The sequence below is a fragment of the Bombyx mandarina genome, chromosome 07 (genome assembly GCF_030267445.1).
Source record: "Bombyx mandarina strain Sakado chromosome 07, ASM3026744v2".
Taxonomy (NCBI): domain Eukaryota; kingdom Metazoa; phylum Arthropoda; class Insecta; order Lepidoptera; family Bombycidae; genus Bombyx; species Bombyx mandarina.
In genome coordinates this window covers 11,064,052-11,084,460 of record NC_143214.1, presented here as the reverse complement: position 1 = coordinate 11,084,460, position 20,409 = coordinate 11,064,052, and the positions used below count along the sequence as shown (strand labels likewise).

Here is a 20,409-nt window from a genome sequence, read left to right as displayed (position 1 = left end):
AGTTGAGCTCTAAATTTGATGTATAAAATTGATGTGACAATCGACTAAAATTGATCGTTTTATTCTTGCATACTCCCATCTGCCAAGAGTGATTCTTGTAATAAAACGAAATTAGATTTTTCGGTAATATATGTTTGCGATTTTTAGTACAGTGAGTTAAAATAATTCTATAAAAATACGCGTGCAACTTATTTTTTAATCATTTTATTTTAAAATTACCAACATTATGACCTATTTATTTGAACACAAACAAATTAAACGCAACTTGACATTGTTTGTGTGGTGTTGTGTTTCGATTACCAATTTTGTAATTAATTTTTTTTTAAAAAGAAATGTAAATGTTTTGATTTATTATTAATGTAAGTTTCAACTTAGTGTAGTACTGATGATGTCGAATAGTTCCGAGTCGTCAGTGACTTATCTTAATCTGAAAACAATGTGCAGAATATGCTTACAAACAAGCAAACAAATTTTCGATATTTTTACCTGTTACTATGTGAAAAGAAAAACGTTATACAGTGAAATGCTGGCTAGTTGTACGAAATTAAAGGTACGTTAGAATGGAAATTTGAAAAAAAAATAAACGCAATTGTTCTCTGGAAAATGATAATGAAAAACTAATTTGAATAAAACTCCCGTATACACTTAAGATAACAAGCTTTGTTGTTTTAAATTAACTTCATTAATTACCAAAAAATACTAGCTTCATTATGAAACCGAGTAAATTTGCATAGTGGCGTCAAATTTTGATAACAAACAATAATGTAACAGAAACAACTAGTTTCGAATCTAAATTAAAGATATTGTAGAGAAAAATAATGTGTCATTTATTTAAAAATAATTTTAGCCAATAGTTGATGACGGACTACCTCGAGGCATCTGCAAAGACTGCAGTCGACAGTTGAAAAAAGTGTACGCCTTCAACTTACAATGCGAGAAAAGTGATGTTGAATTACGGAATGTCATATCGCAAAACGGCATAGAATTAAATAGTATCCCCAATGAAGATATAAAACAGGAATACAATGAGCTTAAAAGGGAAAGTGATAGTCTAGATGATACTAAACCATCTTGTGTATCAGATGAAGATGGTATTAAAAACGATATCAAAACTGGTAAGTAACTATGTTCATTTTCAAATGTTCATACTGGAAGTATAGATCTCCAATTCTCAAGATATTGAGCTCTTAGCATGGTAGTTGAAGCTTGGTGATAAAGTATTTTAATAGCATAAATGTGAAGGTACCACCATCCTGGCTATTTCACTGGCAAAGTCAGCCATTCCAATTTGACGGGTGAGACAGTCATAATTCAACATAATTTTATTAACTTTATTCTAAACATGTAAATGTTCTGTGTAAATTTTTATCTGCTAATAATATTTATCTTTAAAGTAGTTAGTAACATAAATTTGTTTGTGATGTTCTTAAAATCACAGATATGCTTATGGCAAAACTGATCAAATTTATTTGTATTTAGTATTTTTTTTCTCTCTAAGCACCTGCCATTTTTGTTCATACTTTGACATTGGCAAAATCAATGTCTAAGGTGATGGAGCCAAATTTATATTAAAAAAAAAAATGCAACATAATTGAGACTCCAACAGTCTCAAGACGGGTGACAACTTTCACCTTGTGATGTTAATGAGCTCCAGTAACCACTGAATAAGGTTTTTACCAACAAAGCATCATAATGACTGAAAATATTTTGAATGTTAATTAAAAAATTTTATTAATCAATTTGTTAACAAATTGATAAGAATTACCTATCTAATTAAAAATCTCATCAAAGTTAATTCCAATTAAGTTATCTTAATGTACATAATGTAAGTTATCTTAATGTAAACAGTAATTTAAAATACCTGATCAACCTGTGATGGTAGTAGGATTTGATATTATGGACTATGGCGTTCAAATTCCATACTCTAGTATAACATTTTCTAATGTAATATAATCTTGACACAAATGCTCAGACATGACTTCTAATGAAGGAACAATATCATCTAGCCATCCACCTATCTAGGGAAATAATTCTGACACAAATAACTGTATTCATTGGGCCTAGTCATGGGTCAATTATCTGCTAAGTGTGTAAGTTTTAAGTATGTTTCTTCAATCAGGGAAATGGTGGATGCAGCTTAAATTATTGCATAGTTGTTCTTAATTTATAAATTTTATATATGTTGTCTTCCCCTACATTAGGAACAAACTGGTCCTCTTTTCTCTTTGTGACTTGGTCCGATGCTGAGGCTCTACTGGTTTGACTATGTCTGTGCTTCCTAAAATGTACTATTTTCTGTTTGATTGGTTCCTTATATTTGGTGTATTTGAGTTTACTTAAAATTGTAATTGAAAATGGAGTTCTTGTAAATTACACATTTTTAAATACCATAACATAATATGACTTTTTAAGGGTTAATTTGTTTGATTAATCAACCTTTTTTTGTTTGATCTAACAATATTGATTCTTTCAGAAAACGATGAAGACAATGAGAGCAATTGGGATGCAGAAGACGATAACCTCTTATTAGAAGAGATAAAGTCTAAAAAAGATGACGGTAAGAACAAGTCAGTTCATTTTATATTGTACTATATATTTTTTTTATTTGAACATAACTAAGTGCTTAATGTTAAAATCAATTTTTAGGTGCAAATCTTGATCATGGAGACACACCAGACATTTGGTTGGAAAAAGGCAAGAATGATTTAAAAAATAATTTAACAATACAGTAATTTTGCTTATAACACGGTATACTTATAACTCATTTTTATATTGCACGATTTCAGTCTCCCGTATAACACGGGCATTCAGGAATTTCACACGTTATACTATTTTTGTACTGTATTTATAATGATTTGTACAGCTCATAATCAATTGTGGACCTTTGCATATTTTGTCAACTGTGTTGTTATAAAATCCAATTATGTTCATAGTTTTTGAACTGTAAAAAAATTATATATTTGTACATAATATGTTATATTAGGTCATATAAGGGCGTTGTGCGAGAATACCCCGACAACGCATTTCCTATAATGCGGAACCAATCTACTGTGTTATAGGGGGGGATTACTGTATAAAGTTAATAAGGTTACAATATAAATTATATATTAAAAGTTTAAAAACTTCAGTACTAATATCAAAATCAAACTCCATTGTATAACTAATAGCAAAATATATTGAAGCTAGCATTATTAACAAATGTATTAAACAGTCATTAGCTTATGACCACTCACGTGGACCTCTCGTATGATGATGAGATATTTCCCTGAAGTGTCAAAAAGAACTGCAGGGTGGGCCATCTGATGGATGTTCTCATGATAGACTCAAAAATAATTATCAAGTTTATTACATAAATGACAACCCAAAAACGCGCAAACACTATTTTATAAATATTTTTATTTAGAAAAACTAATATTAGATTATACATAATATGTATATGATGTATTTATGCTGTCTTTACTACCTTTGGGTCAAACCGATTTAATTTCCTGTCTTTTATAAATATCATTAATCATCACCAGTTAGATGTTGATGGACCTTTAACATAACACATTCCTTTAAGCAACAGTAACTGTGCCACATTGAAATGAATATTTCAATAACGCAGTCAGACAAACAACACAAAGCAAAAATCATGCAGCTTGTACATAGAAATATATATATCGACGCTTGAGAGGCAAACGTGACTAAGCGACAATAACTGCTTTATACATAAATGATAGGCGATAACCAATTCGATGCGCAAAAAAATATATATTTCTAGGTCTATTAAAATCATTTCAATCCTACAGCTAGATTCGTTAAAATAGAATTTTTTTTCATGTATTTCAACTTTACGCATTGTCGGTTAGTCACTTTTGCCTTTCAAGCGTCGAATTATTTACACATAAAAAAAAGTATCTACAACATTTTTACTCATACTTGATTTGTCTTTCAGCCAACCAAAGTCACATTTTAATATGTAAATCTACATGCAACGTCTGCTTTCACATTTTGATGTCTATGGGCTCTAAGCACTTAACACCAGATGGGGCCTTGAGTTCCTAACTCCGTAATGAAAATATCAAGTTCCACATACTTCAAAAGAATGTTGTTGCACTTTCATTAGTTGACAATTAAGCTTAAACGTCCTGTTTTCAGATATAAATAAAAGACCCAAAGCTAAAAGGGGAAGGAAGAAGAAAGGTAATAATGTTTGTTCATTTATTTATTTATTGCTTAGGTGTGTGGACGACCTCACAGACCACCTGGTGTTAAGTGGTTACCGGAGCCCACAGACATCTACAACGTAAATGCCGCCACCCACCTTGAGATATGAGTTCTAAGGTCTCAGTATAGTTACAGCGGCTGACCCACCCTTCAAATCGAAACGCATTACTGCTTCATGGCAGAAATAGGCAGGGTGATCTAATTGATGAAAGTGGATCTAATATTTGTAGTAATAAGCAATAATAAAAGGAGCCGACCAAGCTTAACTAAGGTGCTAATGAGACGATAGTTTGTATGTTCTTGTATACATAGTTGTCTTGTAAATGTCGTTAGCGCGATTCAGATTTATTCTATGATAACTACCTAAAGTTTTGACTAATTAAGATTGTGATTGATTTTTTTTGTCTCGATCAGCATCATTTTGTTCGACGAGTAAATTAACCGACAGACACAGCCCACTGAGTTTCTCGCCGGATCTTCTGAGTGGGTCGCGTTTCCGATCCGGTGGTAGATTCTGCGAAGCACGACTTACTAGGGTTCGTGTTAGCAACGTCGTCAGGTTTGAGCCCTGTGAGTTAAGGTTGAGTTAAGGTTACGCTGAAATAGCCTCTCAAGGCTATCAGCTTAGGTAGGAACAAAAAAAAAAAATAGGTTATAGGTGCTAAATATGGAACAAATAAATAAATTAATACATTTCCTATCGATCCTTGATACGTGTGCAAATTTTAATCGGACATCTTGAAGTTTTTGAAGATTATGATTGCATAATTAAAAATGGATTTTTAGAAAAGAATGGGCTATCAGCGACTCCAATAAGCAAGATGCCGCACCAGTGCGACGTCTGCGGCAAGATCCTAAGCACGAAGAGTAATCTGAAAGCTCATAAGATATGTCACACCGACGTGCGACCTTACAAGTGTACAGAGTGCCCGGCCACATTCAGGTCAGTACGCAGTATTCATTGATGAAACATTGATACCCGATAAAAGCTGCCCCCACTTTGAGTTCTAAGTATCGGTTTTTTTTATTGCTTAGATGTGTGGGCGAGCTTACAGCCCACCTGGTGTTAAGTGGTTACTGGAGCCCATAGACATTTACAACGCAAATGCGCCGCCCATCTTGAGATATAAGTTCTAAGGTCTCAGTATAGTTACAACGGCTGTCCTACCCTTTCAAACCGAAACGCATTACTGCTTCACTGCAGAAATAGGCAGGGTGGTGGTACCTACCCGCATGTATTCACAAGAGGTCTTACCACCAGTAACAATAACAGTACAACCACTGCCCCACCTTTTCAAACCGAAACGCATTACTGCTTCACGGCAGAAATGGGCAGGGTAGTGATACCTACCTGTGCGGACTCACAAGAGGTCCTACCATCGTAAAAATAACAGTACAACGACTGCCCCACCCTTTCAAACCGAAACGCATTACTGCTTCACGGCAGAAATGGGCAGGGTAGTGGTACTTAGCCGGGTGGGCTAAGAAGACGTCCCGCCACATTCTACAATAGTATCACGTTTCTTTATCAGGGGTCACAGTGCCCTGTTCCAACACAAGAAAGTGCACACGAAGGAGACCCCTTACCATTGCGAGTATTGTCCGAAACAATTCAGTCGGCGGACCGGCCTAGTCAATCACATACGGGTACATACAGGTAAGCTGCAAATATGATACCGTATTTTCAGATTTTCCTACCAAATAGCTGGTAGCCAAGGAATATTCCAGCTATTCACGGACCGGTAGGTAAGCTCACGAGCTCAACTTGAAAAGGCTTGCTAACATTAGCCCTAGCCAGAGCAGTGCTTCGCTGAAACTGCCATGATGAGGAAGATGAGTTTTACCTATGGTACACTACTGTTCTTTTTCTAGTGGTTCTAGATTATACTTATTATCTCCACAGCGAAGAGTGGTATGATGGTTAAAAGAAACAACACTATCATCACAAACAGTTCCTTAGAACATTCCACAAGAAGTTTAACAATACAGCATACAGAGGGACACCAAAAATCCGACATCCATGACCTAGGTCAAAACTTGGAAAGAACCTCCTGTCTGTGTGTGAACACACTGCTATTCAATCTTAAAGACTTCTTTTTATCCCTGACATTGCCTATACCCATAAGCAATGATATGTATACAACAAATAAAAAATCCTAGTTTCATAGGGTAGTATTTCAAAAAGATGTTCTTGCGAAGTAATTAAAAAAACTCAATGATCTCTATGGTACAATGATTATGAATGGACATAAATGACACTATTGTTTTTCTATAAAGTTTTCTCTTGTTCGTTTATTTCTTACTTCTGAAAATAATATTTTTTTTATTGCCTAGGTATGTGGACGAACCAACAGCCCACCTGGAGTTAAGTGGTTACTGGAGCCCATAGACATTCGCAACGTAAATGCGCCACCCACCTTGAGATACAAGTTCTAAGGTCTCAAGTATAGTTACAACGGCTGCCCCACGCTTCAAACCGAAACGCATTACGGCTTCACGGCAGAAATAGGCAGGGTGGTGGTACCTACCCGTGCGGACTCACAAGAGGTCCTACCACCAGTAATTACGCAAATTATAATTTTGCGGGTTTCATTTTTATTACACGATGTTATTCCTTTACCGTGGAAGTCAATCGCGAACATTTGTTGAGTACGTATTTCATTAGAAAAATTGGTACCCGCCTACGAGATTCGAACACCGGTGCATTGCTACATACGAATGCACCGGACGTCTTATCCGTTAGGCCACGACGACTACAAAACGACGACTGTCTAGTAATTATACTGTATAATTTAGTTTCTATTTGGAAATTCTATGTAGTAGTTAGTGGAGCAATTATAAAACTAATCTTAATTAACTGAATTTCGGACTCGTTACTTGAAATTGAGGTATTGATATGATTTCGCCATAAAAAAAGGTACATTTCTTCATAGATAATATATCGTCATTTTATTTTTTTTTTCAGGAGAAAAACTATACAGCTGTGGTATTTGCTTCAAGAATTTCGTTCAAAGCGCTCAGCTCTCTATACATGTAAAGAGGCATATGGGTGACAAACCGTTTTTGTGCCAGGACTGTGGAAAAGGTAATAAATAAAATAGTAAATAAATAAATTAATGTCCAAGACGCGAATCAGTTTTGTAAGGGTTGCCAGTTTAAAGATTAAATTTTTATAGGTGTTTTTCAATTGTGGATTTGATACATTGATTTACATACAGTTTTCAGATAGTCTAATATTTTTAAATTTAAAACAATCTTGACTTCTCAACTTATTCACGCAATTATCTCTTTATAACCTTGTGAAATATGAACATGCAACAAATGGTACCATGCTAATGAGATGATAATTTTTAGAAATTCTGTTACAAGACTATCCTTAAATGCATGAAAGACAATAATTTATTAAAACTACACGTGCGCCATCTGTCGTGACTTGATAAAACTTACCTAATAAAACACCGTTATTACACATTTGAACCTGAAGAAACACTAAATAGACAAAATAAAATAATTCACACAAATTCGCTCCTCGCGTTCCCGCCAAAAAGTCCTTTTGTTTCTTTTCCGATCACCTGTCAAATCTGTCTTAGTCTATGTCCAGTCATTGTAAGTCGTATGTTAGGTCAAAGAGGTTGTACGCCACGACACAAAAAAAAAATTGTTTTTTTTTTTCATTTTTTTTTTTCAAGGTTTCCCAATTAAATCGGATCTTCGTGTGCACCAGCGCATCCACAACGGCGAGAAACCCTACAGCTGCCATCTCTGTACGAAGACCTTTGCCACGTCGGGGAACCTCGCCATACACATCCGGATACACAACAAAGAAGTTCGGTGAGTTCGAAATATAAACTTTGAGTGCTCGAATTAAGGTTCAATTAAGAAGGGTGCGTGTTCTGATCGTGACAGAGGCAAAAGGCGTCAGACGGGTTCGGACTTTGTATGCAAGCTTAATGTATGTACATGTCTTCAGCTTAATCTAGTATAATAAAGTCAATTATATTAAATTATAATTTATAGTTTGTTATGTATAATGTTGTTATGTGTAATGTTTCAACATAAATTAGATACCAGCTCTCATATTGAATATACCTGTTTATTCTATTGCAGATACAATTGCCCAGTATGTCAGCGGGGTTTCGTGACGTGCAGCGCTTACAATGTCCATCTAAAACGTCACAAAGGACAAAAGGACTACCACTGCGAATGCGGAAAGACATTTTACACGTCATCGGCGCTAAAACAACACCGGGTCGTACACACCGGAGAGAAGAAATATCAGTGTAAAATATGCGAGAGGAAATTCACGCAAACTAGTCATTTAACGCGTCATTTTAAAAGGGACCATGCAAAACCCGGTGCACCTATACCCTCCTCGAATCAATATAAAGTCATCTTAAATGAGAACAAATCGCATCTGTTCGTGTACGACCAAAATTTGGCGGGAAACAATGCAGATGTCAAATGCGAAGGACCATAGACAACGTCAAGAACTTCATAGTTAATTTTAATATAAATTATGTATTTACGACTACCTCATTACTAATTTTTTTTGTGTCATTAATCCGTAACGTTGTTTTTAAAACAAGATAAGTATATGGTATTAAGTGGATGTTGTTTTTTCTATGTAAAAAGATATATTTGTATTAATAAATTTTGAACAACTTATAAGGCAATGTTTTCCGTTTTTATTTAGATCCAGATTTTATTAACAGCTCGATATTCGTAATTTTACTTAGGTCGCTCCCTAAAACAGAAATGAACAGATCAGCTATTGTACACAATTATAACAGAACTTCTGTCAAATTGGAAAAAAATGGTTTGACGTGCTTTAAAGGAAAGGCATTGAAATCTTGAATACTTAAAAATCTTAAAATTGATAGTTGGCCATTGATAGGTACCCAATGCACCATTTATAAACCGCTGACTAGTGTATACAATATGTCATGGTCATCGATTAATTCGCATTTATAATATTAATATGGTAATGAGAGTTGCAGTAGCATATCTATTTTAAAAACACTGGTGATGTCCACAATTTTATTATTGACTAGTTTGAATAATTAATAGCAAACTGAAGTCGTTTAATAGAAGGAAGTAAATAGAAAACGTTACTGAACTGCTTTTGATCACGGAGAAAAATCTTGAATTGAAACAAACCTAGAGTACTAGTTCTTTAGTTTAGTTTAATAGTCTTTACATCCTGGTTACTTATTTTCCAATAAAATCAAACTTTTAGTCGATTTTTGTTTATTTACTGAACTCGTGCTCCAGCTCTTTTTTGTTTTGATTGCGTTTTGTTTTTACTTTTAGTACATTTTCCATAGCGTCTTAAAGCTTTACCAAATAATCTTACTGCTACTTGAATTGAGTTAATTTAACATAATCTTACTAGATGATAATAAAAAAAAAATCGTAGCCTCGATCTTTTAAAAATGTATTTTATTTCACCTACCAATGGACTAAAAATGAGAATGAGAGTTAACATCAAAACAAAACGTCACTTGTATAGTTGAGTTGTTGGTCAAAACCTTTACGTTGTTCTATTTTTGTTTTCTCTCAGTTTTAAGTTAATTTATGACATGGTTTAACCGCAAAATTATTTAGGATGACAATGGAAAGGAGGATAAAGTTAAAAACCCTCAACAGCCATATCACATGTAAAATCTGTCGCGGTTATTTCATCGATGCTACCACTGTTACTGAATGTCTTCATACGTGTAAGTAAATGAATTGTTTTCCTAATGATTGTACATACATTCTATTCTCTTTTAAGTTTATCATAATAAAAACACAGTATTAAACATTTATATTAGGTAAATTTAATTTAAATTCCAACATGATTTCGCACTTGAGAAATTCATGGATAGCTTTAATAATAATAACTAAATACTATCAAATTATTCATGAGGAGTCTTTTAATAAGACTTTAGCTTAGTAAAACTAAACTTAGGGTGTACATCAAACTTAGAATTGAAAAATGTTTGTACATAACCTAAACCTAACATATTTGTGAACAATTTTGTAGTCTGCAAGAGTTGCCTCGTAAAACACTTGGAGGAGAACAACACATGTCCGACATGCAACATCGTGATCCACCAGTCGCACCCGCTACAGTATATAAGCTTTGACAGGACCATGCAAGATATAGTTTACAAACTTGTTCCAGACTTACAGGATAGTAAGTATAATAGCTTCAAACTAATTTTTATAAGGTACTGAGAGCGTCCCTGACAAAGTGGACTCTACGACCCATCCTAAAATGGCCCTCGGCAATAACTGTTTAGACTGAAACAATTTAATTAGAACCCAAAACATTAATAATAGTTTTAAATATAATTTGTTAATTTATTGTGGGATACTTCAATGGAATCTTTAGTATTTGTTGTAGTTTAGGGAATTAATTGATGTTTAATTGAGTTACAATGTATTAAAAAAAAAGTTTACGTAATACAAATACTGGTTTTGGTTTGTTTGTTTGTTTTTTTTCTTGGGTGACTGACAGAGAATGCCTTAGGCGTTCACCGCACACATGACACCAATGTCAATTTTACATGAAGTGTAAATAAATAAATAAAAAATATAAAAAAATACTATATACATTTCAATTGAAAGCCTCACTTGATTTATGTGAATAATAATTTTTAGCAAAATCATGGTTGAACAACAAATCATGGTAAACATTTTAACTAGACTGTTTATTTATTATTTGTATTCAATTGTGTAAACATCCTTAAGGAAAACATTTCTGTGTAAAAATTACAATAAGTTTCTATTACTGCTTTCTACAATTTCAACTTAAAGTAAACATTTGAACCTTTTACCTTCAAATCACAAGGTTTTTGGTGTAACAGTGGTATTCACATTGTGTTATTAATGGTGACTAACTAGTTCAACACTTAACACCAGGTGGGGTATAAGCTTGTTCAAAACAAATTTGTTTTATCAAGGTAATATCTTGTTAATCTGCAAAGGGAACCTGATAGCCAACACCATAGATCTTTAAGACTAAAACTGATGTAGTTAGTGTATTTGCTTTGATTTTCAATGGTGTGACCTTTTACACAGAGTACAGATTAAGTACAAGAAACAAAAAAAGTAGGTATTTAGTTATTATTGTGTTGGTATTCAACTTCTTTGACTCTAACTGTCAACTTCTTTATTCATTATCATTAAAGCTACAACAAAAAACTTATAATTAAAATATTTTTTTTACAGATGAGTTGAAACGTGAGCGTGACTTCTATCGTGCCCGTGGACTGCCTTGTCCTAAGGACACTGCCCTCGCTGCAGACAAGCCTACAGGAGATGAGCCTGAGCAACCCGACAACACTGACTGCCATAGAAAAGATGAACAGGCATGTATTTATTTGCTTCCGGCAGCTACAATTCTTAGACTATGTTTTTATTATTATTTTTGGACAGGATTTTTTTTTAATTTTAGTGGAAATGAATATATGATACTATGTTACATTACTTGTATATAATACACAGTAATAAGACATGAAATTATTAATTGATGGTAATAAATAACTAGAACTTCTGGGAAGGATTTGTTTTTCACTTTGTAAGCTTTATTGAATGCTTAATGGCTGGTTGTCTGAATCACAATCCAATAAAAAATTTCAATTATTTCTTTGGCAACAGGTCAATGTCTGCTTAGAATGTATATCAACATCATTACGAACACTCAAAAGAAGTTTCATTAGATGCTCAGCTCAGGCGACAATAACACACCTCAAGAAATTTGTAGCTAAGAAAGTATTGAATGGAATCGACCAATACAGAGAGGTAAGTTTTCGATTATTATAGTCGGTGCGTCTGTAATGATAAAAAACTTCTTATGCCCGAATTAAGCAGATGATTTTTGTCAAAGTATATAAACAATTGTAAATGTTCATGAATGTCTTCCAATAATAAATTTCAACATAACATATTCTTAAGCTCAATTCAATTTGTATATTGGACAATGAAATTGAGGCATTCATTTCAGATCCGCTCACATTCATTTACATAGCAATATAATAATATAATATGTGTTTATTGCATCAAAATTAATGGTGACAAAACGTTTTATTATAACATCAATCAATTTTTAAGTCAAAATCATAGTATGATCAAAATAAGTTCTTTAATTGTCCTTTTACTTAAATAATTTAGCTTCATAATAAAGTGACCTAGTAATACCAAAGTAAGGTCAACTATAATTATTGAACCTCCCACTATTGACTCTCACTAATGTAACACTAAGTCAGTCTTTTTTTTTTATCTCTTTGGTGGGTGAACAAGCTCACGGCCAATCTGGTGTTAAGCGAATACTGGAGTCCAAAGACATCACAACGACATAATATCAGCCCATAGACGGATAATGCGAATACTGCTACCCACTTTAAAACATGAGTACATACTAAGTCTCACTTTTACAATACTATGGCTGCCTCACTCGTTCAAACCAAAACCATTATGTCCTTACGGCACAAATATGCCAGGTGGTGGTACCTGTCCGTATAGACTCACAAGACGTGCCACTAATAAAGTTGTAGCCATAGTCCGTTTATTTGTTTAGACTTGTTAGTAATTAAGTGTCTGCGAAGCACTGCTCTTCCTAGGGTCAGTGTTAGCAACACTCCGGTTTGAGCCTCGTGAGCTCACCTACAAACGTTAGGGTGAAGCTGAAATAGCCTCTCAAGGCTATCAGCATAAGTAGGAAAAAAAAGAGAAAAAAAAAATTGTTTTATCTGGAACATAATAATATGAATTTTTTTTTTTTTGTATACATCTTACAAGATCAATAATATAAAATATGTATGATTTCATGAATGTGATGTGGTATTTTTAGTGATACCACTACACTTTATTTCATCTATGTGTGATCTTGTAAGTTATTAAGTTCTTTAATTATTTCAGATTGACATATTGTGCAATGACGAATTACTAGGCAAGGACCATACTCTGAAGTTTGTATATGTGACTCGTTGGAGGTTTCGGGATCCACCTCTTCGTCTCCAATATAGACCTAAGATTGATTTATAAATTATCCTCTGTTACACCTCATTCATGGAAACTGTTTAAATTTTTGTAATTAGATAGGTGTGCAATTAATCTGACTGGCATTCACATTCCAAGCTATATTTTCTTAGGGTTATAGTTTAAAGGTGTTCACCATTTTGATATAATCGCTAAAATTGTCACATTCTGATTTAAAGGCAAGGATAATTTCAATGTGGAAAGTTTGACCATGTCCTGGGTTTTCAGTGTTTATTATTATAGTGTCGAGGAAACAACAAGATTTACAGGAGTTGCTAGTACCAATCATGAATCATGAGCTCGGCTCAGGTTTGCTTAAAATATTTTTCAGAATATAAGCAAGGATTTTCTCATTAGCCCATAGCATTATTTAAGCCTTTAATTCTTATTTATGTAGAATCTCTAAAGTAAGGTTCATAGTGGCTCAAGCTAAGCTACGTTCCACTATACACCAACTTTGAATCCTAATTCATGGTGGTTTTATATATAACCGGTGAATAATGTTATTTTCATCGAATGTGAATGCCAATTTGTATATAAAGAACTAGGGAGGGTTTGACACTTTCATTCACTCTACCACCAAAATGTTATTAGAGAGGGAGGGTCAGCACTTAAGACAATTTTCAACCACTTACCATCAGGTGGGCCGCATGCTCGTTCGCCTACAAGGGCAATAAAAAAAAAAAAAAATTGACAGTTGACATACACCTGGTGGGTGTCATGACCGTGAAAGAGATTGTCAAACGAAAAAAAAACTAACGAACAAATATTGTTAAACATAGGTGTTTGTAATTTTCTAGATATTTTATACGACATAGTTATATTATTTTATATTAAGGTGTAGTATGATTCATTATAAAAAACATTTAGTTCAATTTAAAAATAAACAATTTTTTGTGTATAGAAAATAATAGAAAAATATTTTTAATCTCATTTTAGTTCAAATATTTTATTATGTTGTTTTAGTTTTTTTTTTTTTGTTAGCCAAGGACCCTTTAGCTTATAAAGAATTGTTGCGTTGTAACGTAGAATGTGGATGTATAATTATTGGTTCTCGATTATTTACTGAAAATAAAGACATTTTATCGATGTGAAAATAAATGTGAAATAAAGGTATTTCAAAATTATGTTGTCATTTTTTATTATAAACAGAAAGTCAGTTGTTACCCGTATTGTAGTGCCTCTGAAAACTATAGGTACTCACTCGACGCCTCGCCCGATCACTTCAACACATATCTTGAAAGAGCTCTTACTTAACAGGACAATAGCAGCGCTTACAAGTTTTTTATTAAATAGTGAATATGAAATAGTTAAATTGGATTGCATCTGTAAGCACTAACCACCATTAACATGTGTTTTTTTTATTTGATTTTTAAGGTCGAATCTTATAAGCTAAATGAAATTAGTGTGATAGTGTCTCTTATATACAGATTTGAATTGTTACACGCTGGTTCCGTTTCGACTACAATGCATCTTTTATAGTAAGAATGATATCCACGATTAGCTTTAGAAAAAGAAACTTCAGCAGCGCAATTTTGTGTTTGCATATTGCTGTAGTCAGAATAAGGCCCTAATTATGGAACTTCTAAATAGCTAGCAGCATACATATCAAAGTTGTTAATGCATTCAATTATGAACCTTAATTCCTTTTTAAATCATTATCTCCTTTTTGTCTAGATTTGAAAAAGTAATAAGGTACGATGTATGTATTCGCATTTCATACAAGAAATATTGTTCCAATTGCTTTAAACACCTACTGGAAATAGTCGAACTTTTTTTTAGTCGAATGATTTGAAACAACAAAACTAAACATCTCTATTGAATTGTACATTACTAGTTTAACATGTGTGCATCAATGGTCGGTGTGTAGTTACTTGGCGCGAACCGCAAAGTTTCGTTTGTGTGAGTGAAAATGGAAATGGATGGATAATTTCCCGTTTGGCACGTGAATAGTTATTTTTATTTATTTCCAACAATAAACAGTTCATCGCCAAACTGGGTGCCAAAACGGTCGAAAGGTTTCTGAGCCTTGCGGACAGTAATTTCCTGGACGATGTTAACGACGACTTAAAATGTTATTTAGCCGCAAGAAGAGTTGACAGGTAAACAATATCTTTTATTTACGAAAAAAAGAGTTTATTTTATTAAAATTATAATCAAGTATATGTATCACGCGTTCATTACAGTTGCAAAATGTGTAGTTTCTTCTTTTCGCATCTAGATTTAAACAGTAGTTTTTCAAGGTTATTGTGTAGGCAGCAAATCAAATGATGCGAAGCGAGATGGCACCTCTACCGCTAATAAATATTCACGGGGTGCAAAAAAAGGCAACTGCTTAACATTTCTATCCTTGAATCTGATACGGTTTTCTAATAAAGTTTGTAATATTAAGGAATTTTTCAATTTTTTTATTTTTTACTCAAACAAAAATATTTAGCGAGATTATTTAAAAAAAGGGTACAAGTTATATGTTTTGTTTCGAATACATTAATAATCATCACACCGAACACACGTAACTATAATTAATATATATTTTTAATATAAAATATATTAATTATAAATATTAAAAATAATAATTGTATTTTATAATTATGGTAATACCAAACAAAAACTATATAGTTGGATTACTGATAAATAAATTTAAATATCTCAAGAATTCTTTGAGCATCAGTAATACTAATTTAATTTTTCTTACATTATGTTCAATTTATTGTGAAAATTCCTAAAAATATACTTTTAAGAAACAAATTTAAGCAAACCGAGCATGCTCCATTTATATTTCCCATTAATAAAACAGACAACATAAAATAAAAATATAAATTCCAACAGTGTGCTGGTGTTTCCACCAGTTAGCAACTACAGAAGGTTCCTGATCCATCAGTGTGTGGAGCAGTCGGGCTTGCCGGAGCTCACCACCTTTTCTATAGGTGTGAGCGACGAGAGACGCACTGTGGTTTGCTTCAGAGAGAGGCTATTAAGGTATAAAATAATATAATACCAAAACATCATTACCTATGCAATACAAGATCTAAATGCAAATGCAATGCAGATCTAAATGGGTGGACAAACTCACAGCCCACCTGGTGTTAAGTGGTTACTGGAGCCCATAGACATCTACCATGTAAATGCGCCACTCAACTTGAGATATAAGTTGTAAAATCTCAGTATAGCTATAATGGCTGCCCCACCCTTCAAATCCAAGTGCATTACTGCCTCATGGCAGAAATAGGCAGGGTGGTGGTACCTACCCGTGCGGACTGACAAGAGGTCCTGCCACCAGTAAAATAATATAAAATAATATACACTTAATCTTATTCAGATGACATTACAAATCAATATTTGTTATGAATAAATATAAGGTAGCAATACAATAAATTGGACACAATATTAACTACAATACGTTATTGAGATCTAATATCATAAGTCTGCTTGACTATCAATCTGACAACAAAACGCAGTTAACGGCTAGTGCTAATCATCTTCCTTCATGTAGTATTTCTAAGTCTTCTCTACCTAATATCTGAATTGCTTTGGTAACAAAAGCCCTACCAAAGAAGGGGGACAGTGAGGTTAATGAAAATTTTTTTTATTGCCTTTGTAGGCAGACGAGCATACGGCCCACCTGATGGTGAGTGGTTACCGTCGCCCATGGACTTCAGTAATGCCAGGGGCAGAGCCAAACTGCTGCCTATTTAATATTACAAAACACATTTTTAACATTTAAGAAGAGCGGCAAGAAATTTAAGAAGATCATTTGTGCCGATTATGTCGATAGAAGATGAATGCTATAGAATTGTTCCATTACATTGTTATAGTATAATCTTGACTATCATGCTGACTTTCATTTTAAAAGTAGGTGGTTATTTTGTGTATCAAATCTGAAATTATCACTTCTACCACTGATCTCCAAGAAGAAAGTAGCCTGCAACTCCATAATGCTTAAAAAAAATTAATTTTTATGAGGCTATTTGTTATATACATTGGTATTTGTGAGAACAGCCACATCCTTCAGTACATCTACCTCTGCATTGTTCTGGGACCTTTTCTGCGGATGTAAAGTTTTAAGACCTCATATTGTTTCTAGTGATGAAGCTTGCGCGAGACCAACCATGGGGCTGACACATGCCGACCATGACGACCATGCCAACATTTCACATACAGGTATGAACATAGAACATCTATATATTGTTGTATTTGTGTTCGACCAATTTTCCAAATTCAAACATTACTGCTTAAGACAACTATATGACAACTATAGCTTAATTTTATATATTGGATATTTCTCTCTTTTATGTTCATAACAAGTAAAAAAAAACCATTTCCAAATTGAACAACTATTGACAAACATAGACGAAAATGGCACTTAATTGGTTTATCTATGTCTACTTATTAATAGATAGACTAGATATCTCTAAGGTTAATAATGGGTTTGTTGTGATCTTACTTTGAGCAATTATCAAAAAAAAACGTACACAGATGCATATTGTCTTCCAGGTATCTTCCAACATTTTTTATTACCATTACAGAAGCCAAGTGTACAGTCCGCTTGGTAGTAAGTAGCCACTGTGGATCAGGGACATCAGAAATTTCAGAGGCACAGCTGCTCTCTGCTACTGACATTACAACATTACATAGTATCACTAAATTTTTTGTCACCGTCACATCCTCAAATCAGACTTTATAGACAGCGAAAAATAAACCGTTTTAATACGCTCTTATTAGCTTCAGACGTATGTATGTTAGTATGTAACGGAATCTTTGAACATGATTTTCACCCCCTTCAAAAAGTCGGATTAACTCGGAATTTTGCATATTTATTATGGACCGATGACAAAACGTCGGATTAACTCGGAATTTGGCATACTTATTAAGGACCGATGACAAAACGTCGGATTAACTCGGAATTTGGCATACTTATTAAGGACCGATGACAACTCAATATTTAAAAAAAATGATAAAATTGAAAATCAACTAAAAAATGAAAAATAAATAATAGTTTAAAAAAACTAATAAAATACGCTTTCATAGAAAATCCAACTAAAAAATAGAAATTAAATTTTAATGAATTTGATTAAAAATAGTGTAAGAAAAAATGATTTTATTGTAAAAAAGCGTGGGGTGCTTTTCAGGATATTATCAAAATAACCCTTTTACTCATATCTGTTCATAAAATATTTATAACTACTGATACCATGCACCCCACGCTTTTTTTTACAATAAAACCATTTTTTCTTACACTATTTTTAATTCAAAATTTATTAAAATTTATTTTTTAGTTGTATTTTCTATACAAGCGTATTTTTTTTTAGTTTATTTAAACTGTTTTTTTTGTACACTGCGCATTTGCGGTTGCACAAGTTCACGTCCCCCCCAAGTTGTCAAGTGCATACCGGAGTCAACAGTGTGGTTAATGCGAGTTTCTTAACGTTCTCGATAGCGTAAAAGTTAACCCAATTTTGTATGCAGTTGGAACAGCGCCCCTAGCGGCAAACGTACGCAAACGATCCCATTCCATACAAATATGAACTAACTTTTACGCTATCGAGAACGTTAAAAAACTCGCACTAAACGCACTGTTCCGAACACCTGTAAACAACAGATCGTCAGCCACCGATTCCAATTATATTTTCGAGATTTTCAAATTACATTGCTCGCTGTTAGTTCTTATCCGTCAAAAGGTGTACTGGTCATTGTACAACCACGAACAAAAGTATTAGGCACCCCTATTGTTTATAGCTGTATAGAAAAAACGTTTATAGATTTTTATAGTCTTATTATTATTTGTTTGTATTGGCTGCTTTAAAGAAAGAGTGGTAAAAATTATCCAAAGAAGAATGTCGGAATGTTAAATCGGTAGAGTCAAAGCCGAAAAGAGTGGCTGCTGTCATAAAATCAAAAGGTGGATCGATGCAATTATTAATTACTAGCTGTACCCGTCCGCTTCGCTGGGCATTTAAAATTAACATTATTATTTCTCACCCCCACAAAGATTCTCATCATTAACGCCCCCGCAACTGGTGTAGGGAGTCCAACACTCATATAAATATTAGCCTATCCATTAAGTACATGTATTTTCTACATGGATACAAAGTTTCAAGTCAATCGGATGCACGGTTCAGTTGTTATAACGGAACATCCGTAAAAACCACTGTAGATTTATATATCAGTATTGATTATGTTATAATAAATCATACAAGTTACAAAATATATATTTTATTTAAATCTCCTATGTTAAACTACCCTAAAATTGGCAGTTCAATAGGGCTAATACTTATGCTCGTGCCTGTACTATAGTATTAATCAATAGAATTGTTAATAACACGTAACATGATGCCTCAGTATTTTATTAAGCAACCTACATTCGAAGACAAGAACTGGTTCAGGCCTACTTAAATAATATATATTAAAAAAAACTACAATCTTACACAATTTTATTATAATATATTGGCGTGTTTAACGACAAACTTAAATAAACGAATAAATGCATAATATAATTATATCTATGTAAATGAAAAATAAAAAAAAAGATGTCTGTCTGTGGTTTGAAATATTATGTAGTTTTTATGGCGATTTGCTTTGAACTGAAAATCAGACACGTTTTTTTTATCTTGCTGTTTTATTCGGGCTAATAATTTTATTGATTAGCAGGGATAAAATTTCTCTTTTTCTTTTTTTTTCCTACCTAAGTTGATGGTCTTGAGAGACCATATCAGCGTCACCGGGCTAGTAGGCGAGCTCACGGGGCTCAAACTGGGAGTGTTACTAACACTGGCCCTAGCAAGAGCAGTGCTTCGCAGAATCTACCACCGGATCGGAAACGCGACCCACTGAGAAGATTCGGCGAGAAACTCAGTGGGCTGTGTCTATGTGTTAATTTACTCGTCGAGCACTTCGTCGCAAGCGACGGGTTCAACGAGGACGATGACCGGTGCTTGGGGTACCTAAAAGCACCGTTAGTGGATCGGGAGGATCCGTAATGACGTGTTTTGGGCGACGTCGACTGTTTACCATTCGGTCCGCAGGATCGGGAATGTAGCTACCGACGGCCATGATGAGAGGGTTCTTGTGTCGTGCCGCTTTGTCGAGATGGATATTTCTTCGAGAATAATATAGCCCTACTGCTATTTTTATGTACGGCCGTCTGGTGTAGTGTTAAGTGACACGGTCACTACAAAA

At 33.8% G+C, this 20,409-nt stretch overlaps 3 protein-coding genes across 3 annotated transcripts in view; all 3 read left to right on the top strand.

The window, feature by feature from the left end:
- The first annotated feature begins 4 nt into the window (after positions 1–4).
- LOC114248314 (uncharacterized) lies at positions 5–8,882 on the top strand. The gene is made up of 10 exons (XM_089728756.1): positions 5–550; positions 848–1,115; positions 2,474–2,557; positions 2,647–2,694; positions 4,141–4,185; positions 4,996–5,152; positions 5,742–5,866; positions 7,175–7,294; positions 7,899–8,040; positions 8,317–8,882. The coding sequence occupies exons 1-10, from the start codon at positions 386–388 to the stop codon at positions 8,684–8,686; spliced, it is 1,524 nt and encodes a 507-aa protein (XP_089584882.1). The 5' UTR covers positions 5–385; the 3' UTR covers positions 8,687–8,882.
- Positions 8,883–9,693: 811 nt separating this feature from the next.
- On the top strand, positions 9,694–14,360 carry l(3)73Ah (polycomb group ring finger 3-like lethal (3) 73Ah). The gene is made up of 5 exons (XM_089728774.1): positions 9,694–9,926; positions 10,235–10,387; positions 11,425–11,564; positions 11,854–11,997; positions 13,114–14,360. Exons 1-5 carry the CDS (start codon positions 9,815–9,817, stop codon positions 13,237–13,239), a joined length of 675 nt encoding a protein of 224 aa, XP_089584900.1. The 5' UTR covers positions 9,694–9,814; the 3' UTR covers positions 13,240–14,360.
- Positions 14,361–15,104: 744 nt separating this feature from the next.
- LOC114248308 (uncharacterized) overlaps positions 15,105–20,409 on the top strand; it is a 73,618-nt gene continuing 68,313 nt past the window's right edge. The window contains exons 1-3 of the mRNA XM_028181516.2: positions 15,105–15,335; positions 16,063–16,212; positions 17,318–17,394. Coding sequence (XP_028037317.2) covers positions 17,343–17,394 — 52 coding nt within the window. The 5' untranslated portion in view covers positions 15,105–15,335; positions 16,063–16,212; positions 17,318–17,342. The remainder of the gene's footprint in view (positions 15,336–16,062; positions 16,213–17,317; positions 17,395–20,409) is intronic.

What these genes read in the sequence shown, in the direction of transcription:
- LOC114248314 (XM_089728756.1), top strand. Translation starts at nt 386, where the DNA reads ATGATGTCGAATAGTTCCGAGTCGTCAGTGACTTATCTTAATCTGAAA. An exon ending in AAAGTCTAAAAAAGATGACG is followed by an intron (nt 2,558 to 2,646) that starts GTAAGAACAAGT and finishes ATCAATTTTTAG; the next exon opens with GTGCAAATCTTGATCATGGA. An exon ending in AAGGGGAAGGAAGAAGAAAG is followed by an intron (nt 4,186 to 4,995) that starts GTAATAATGTTT and finishes ATGGATTTTTAG; the next exon opens with AAAAGAATGGGCTATCAGCG.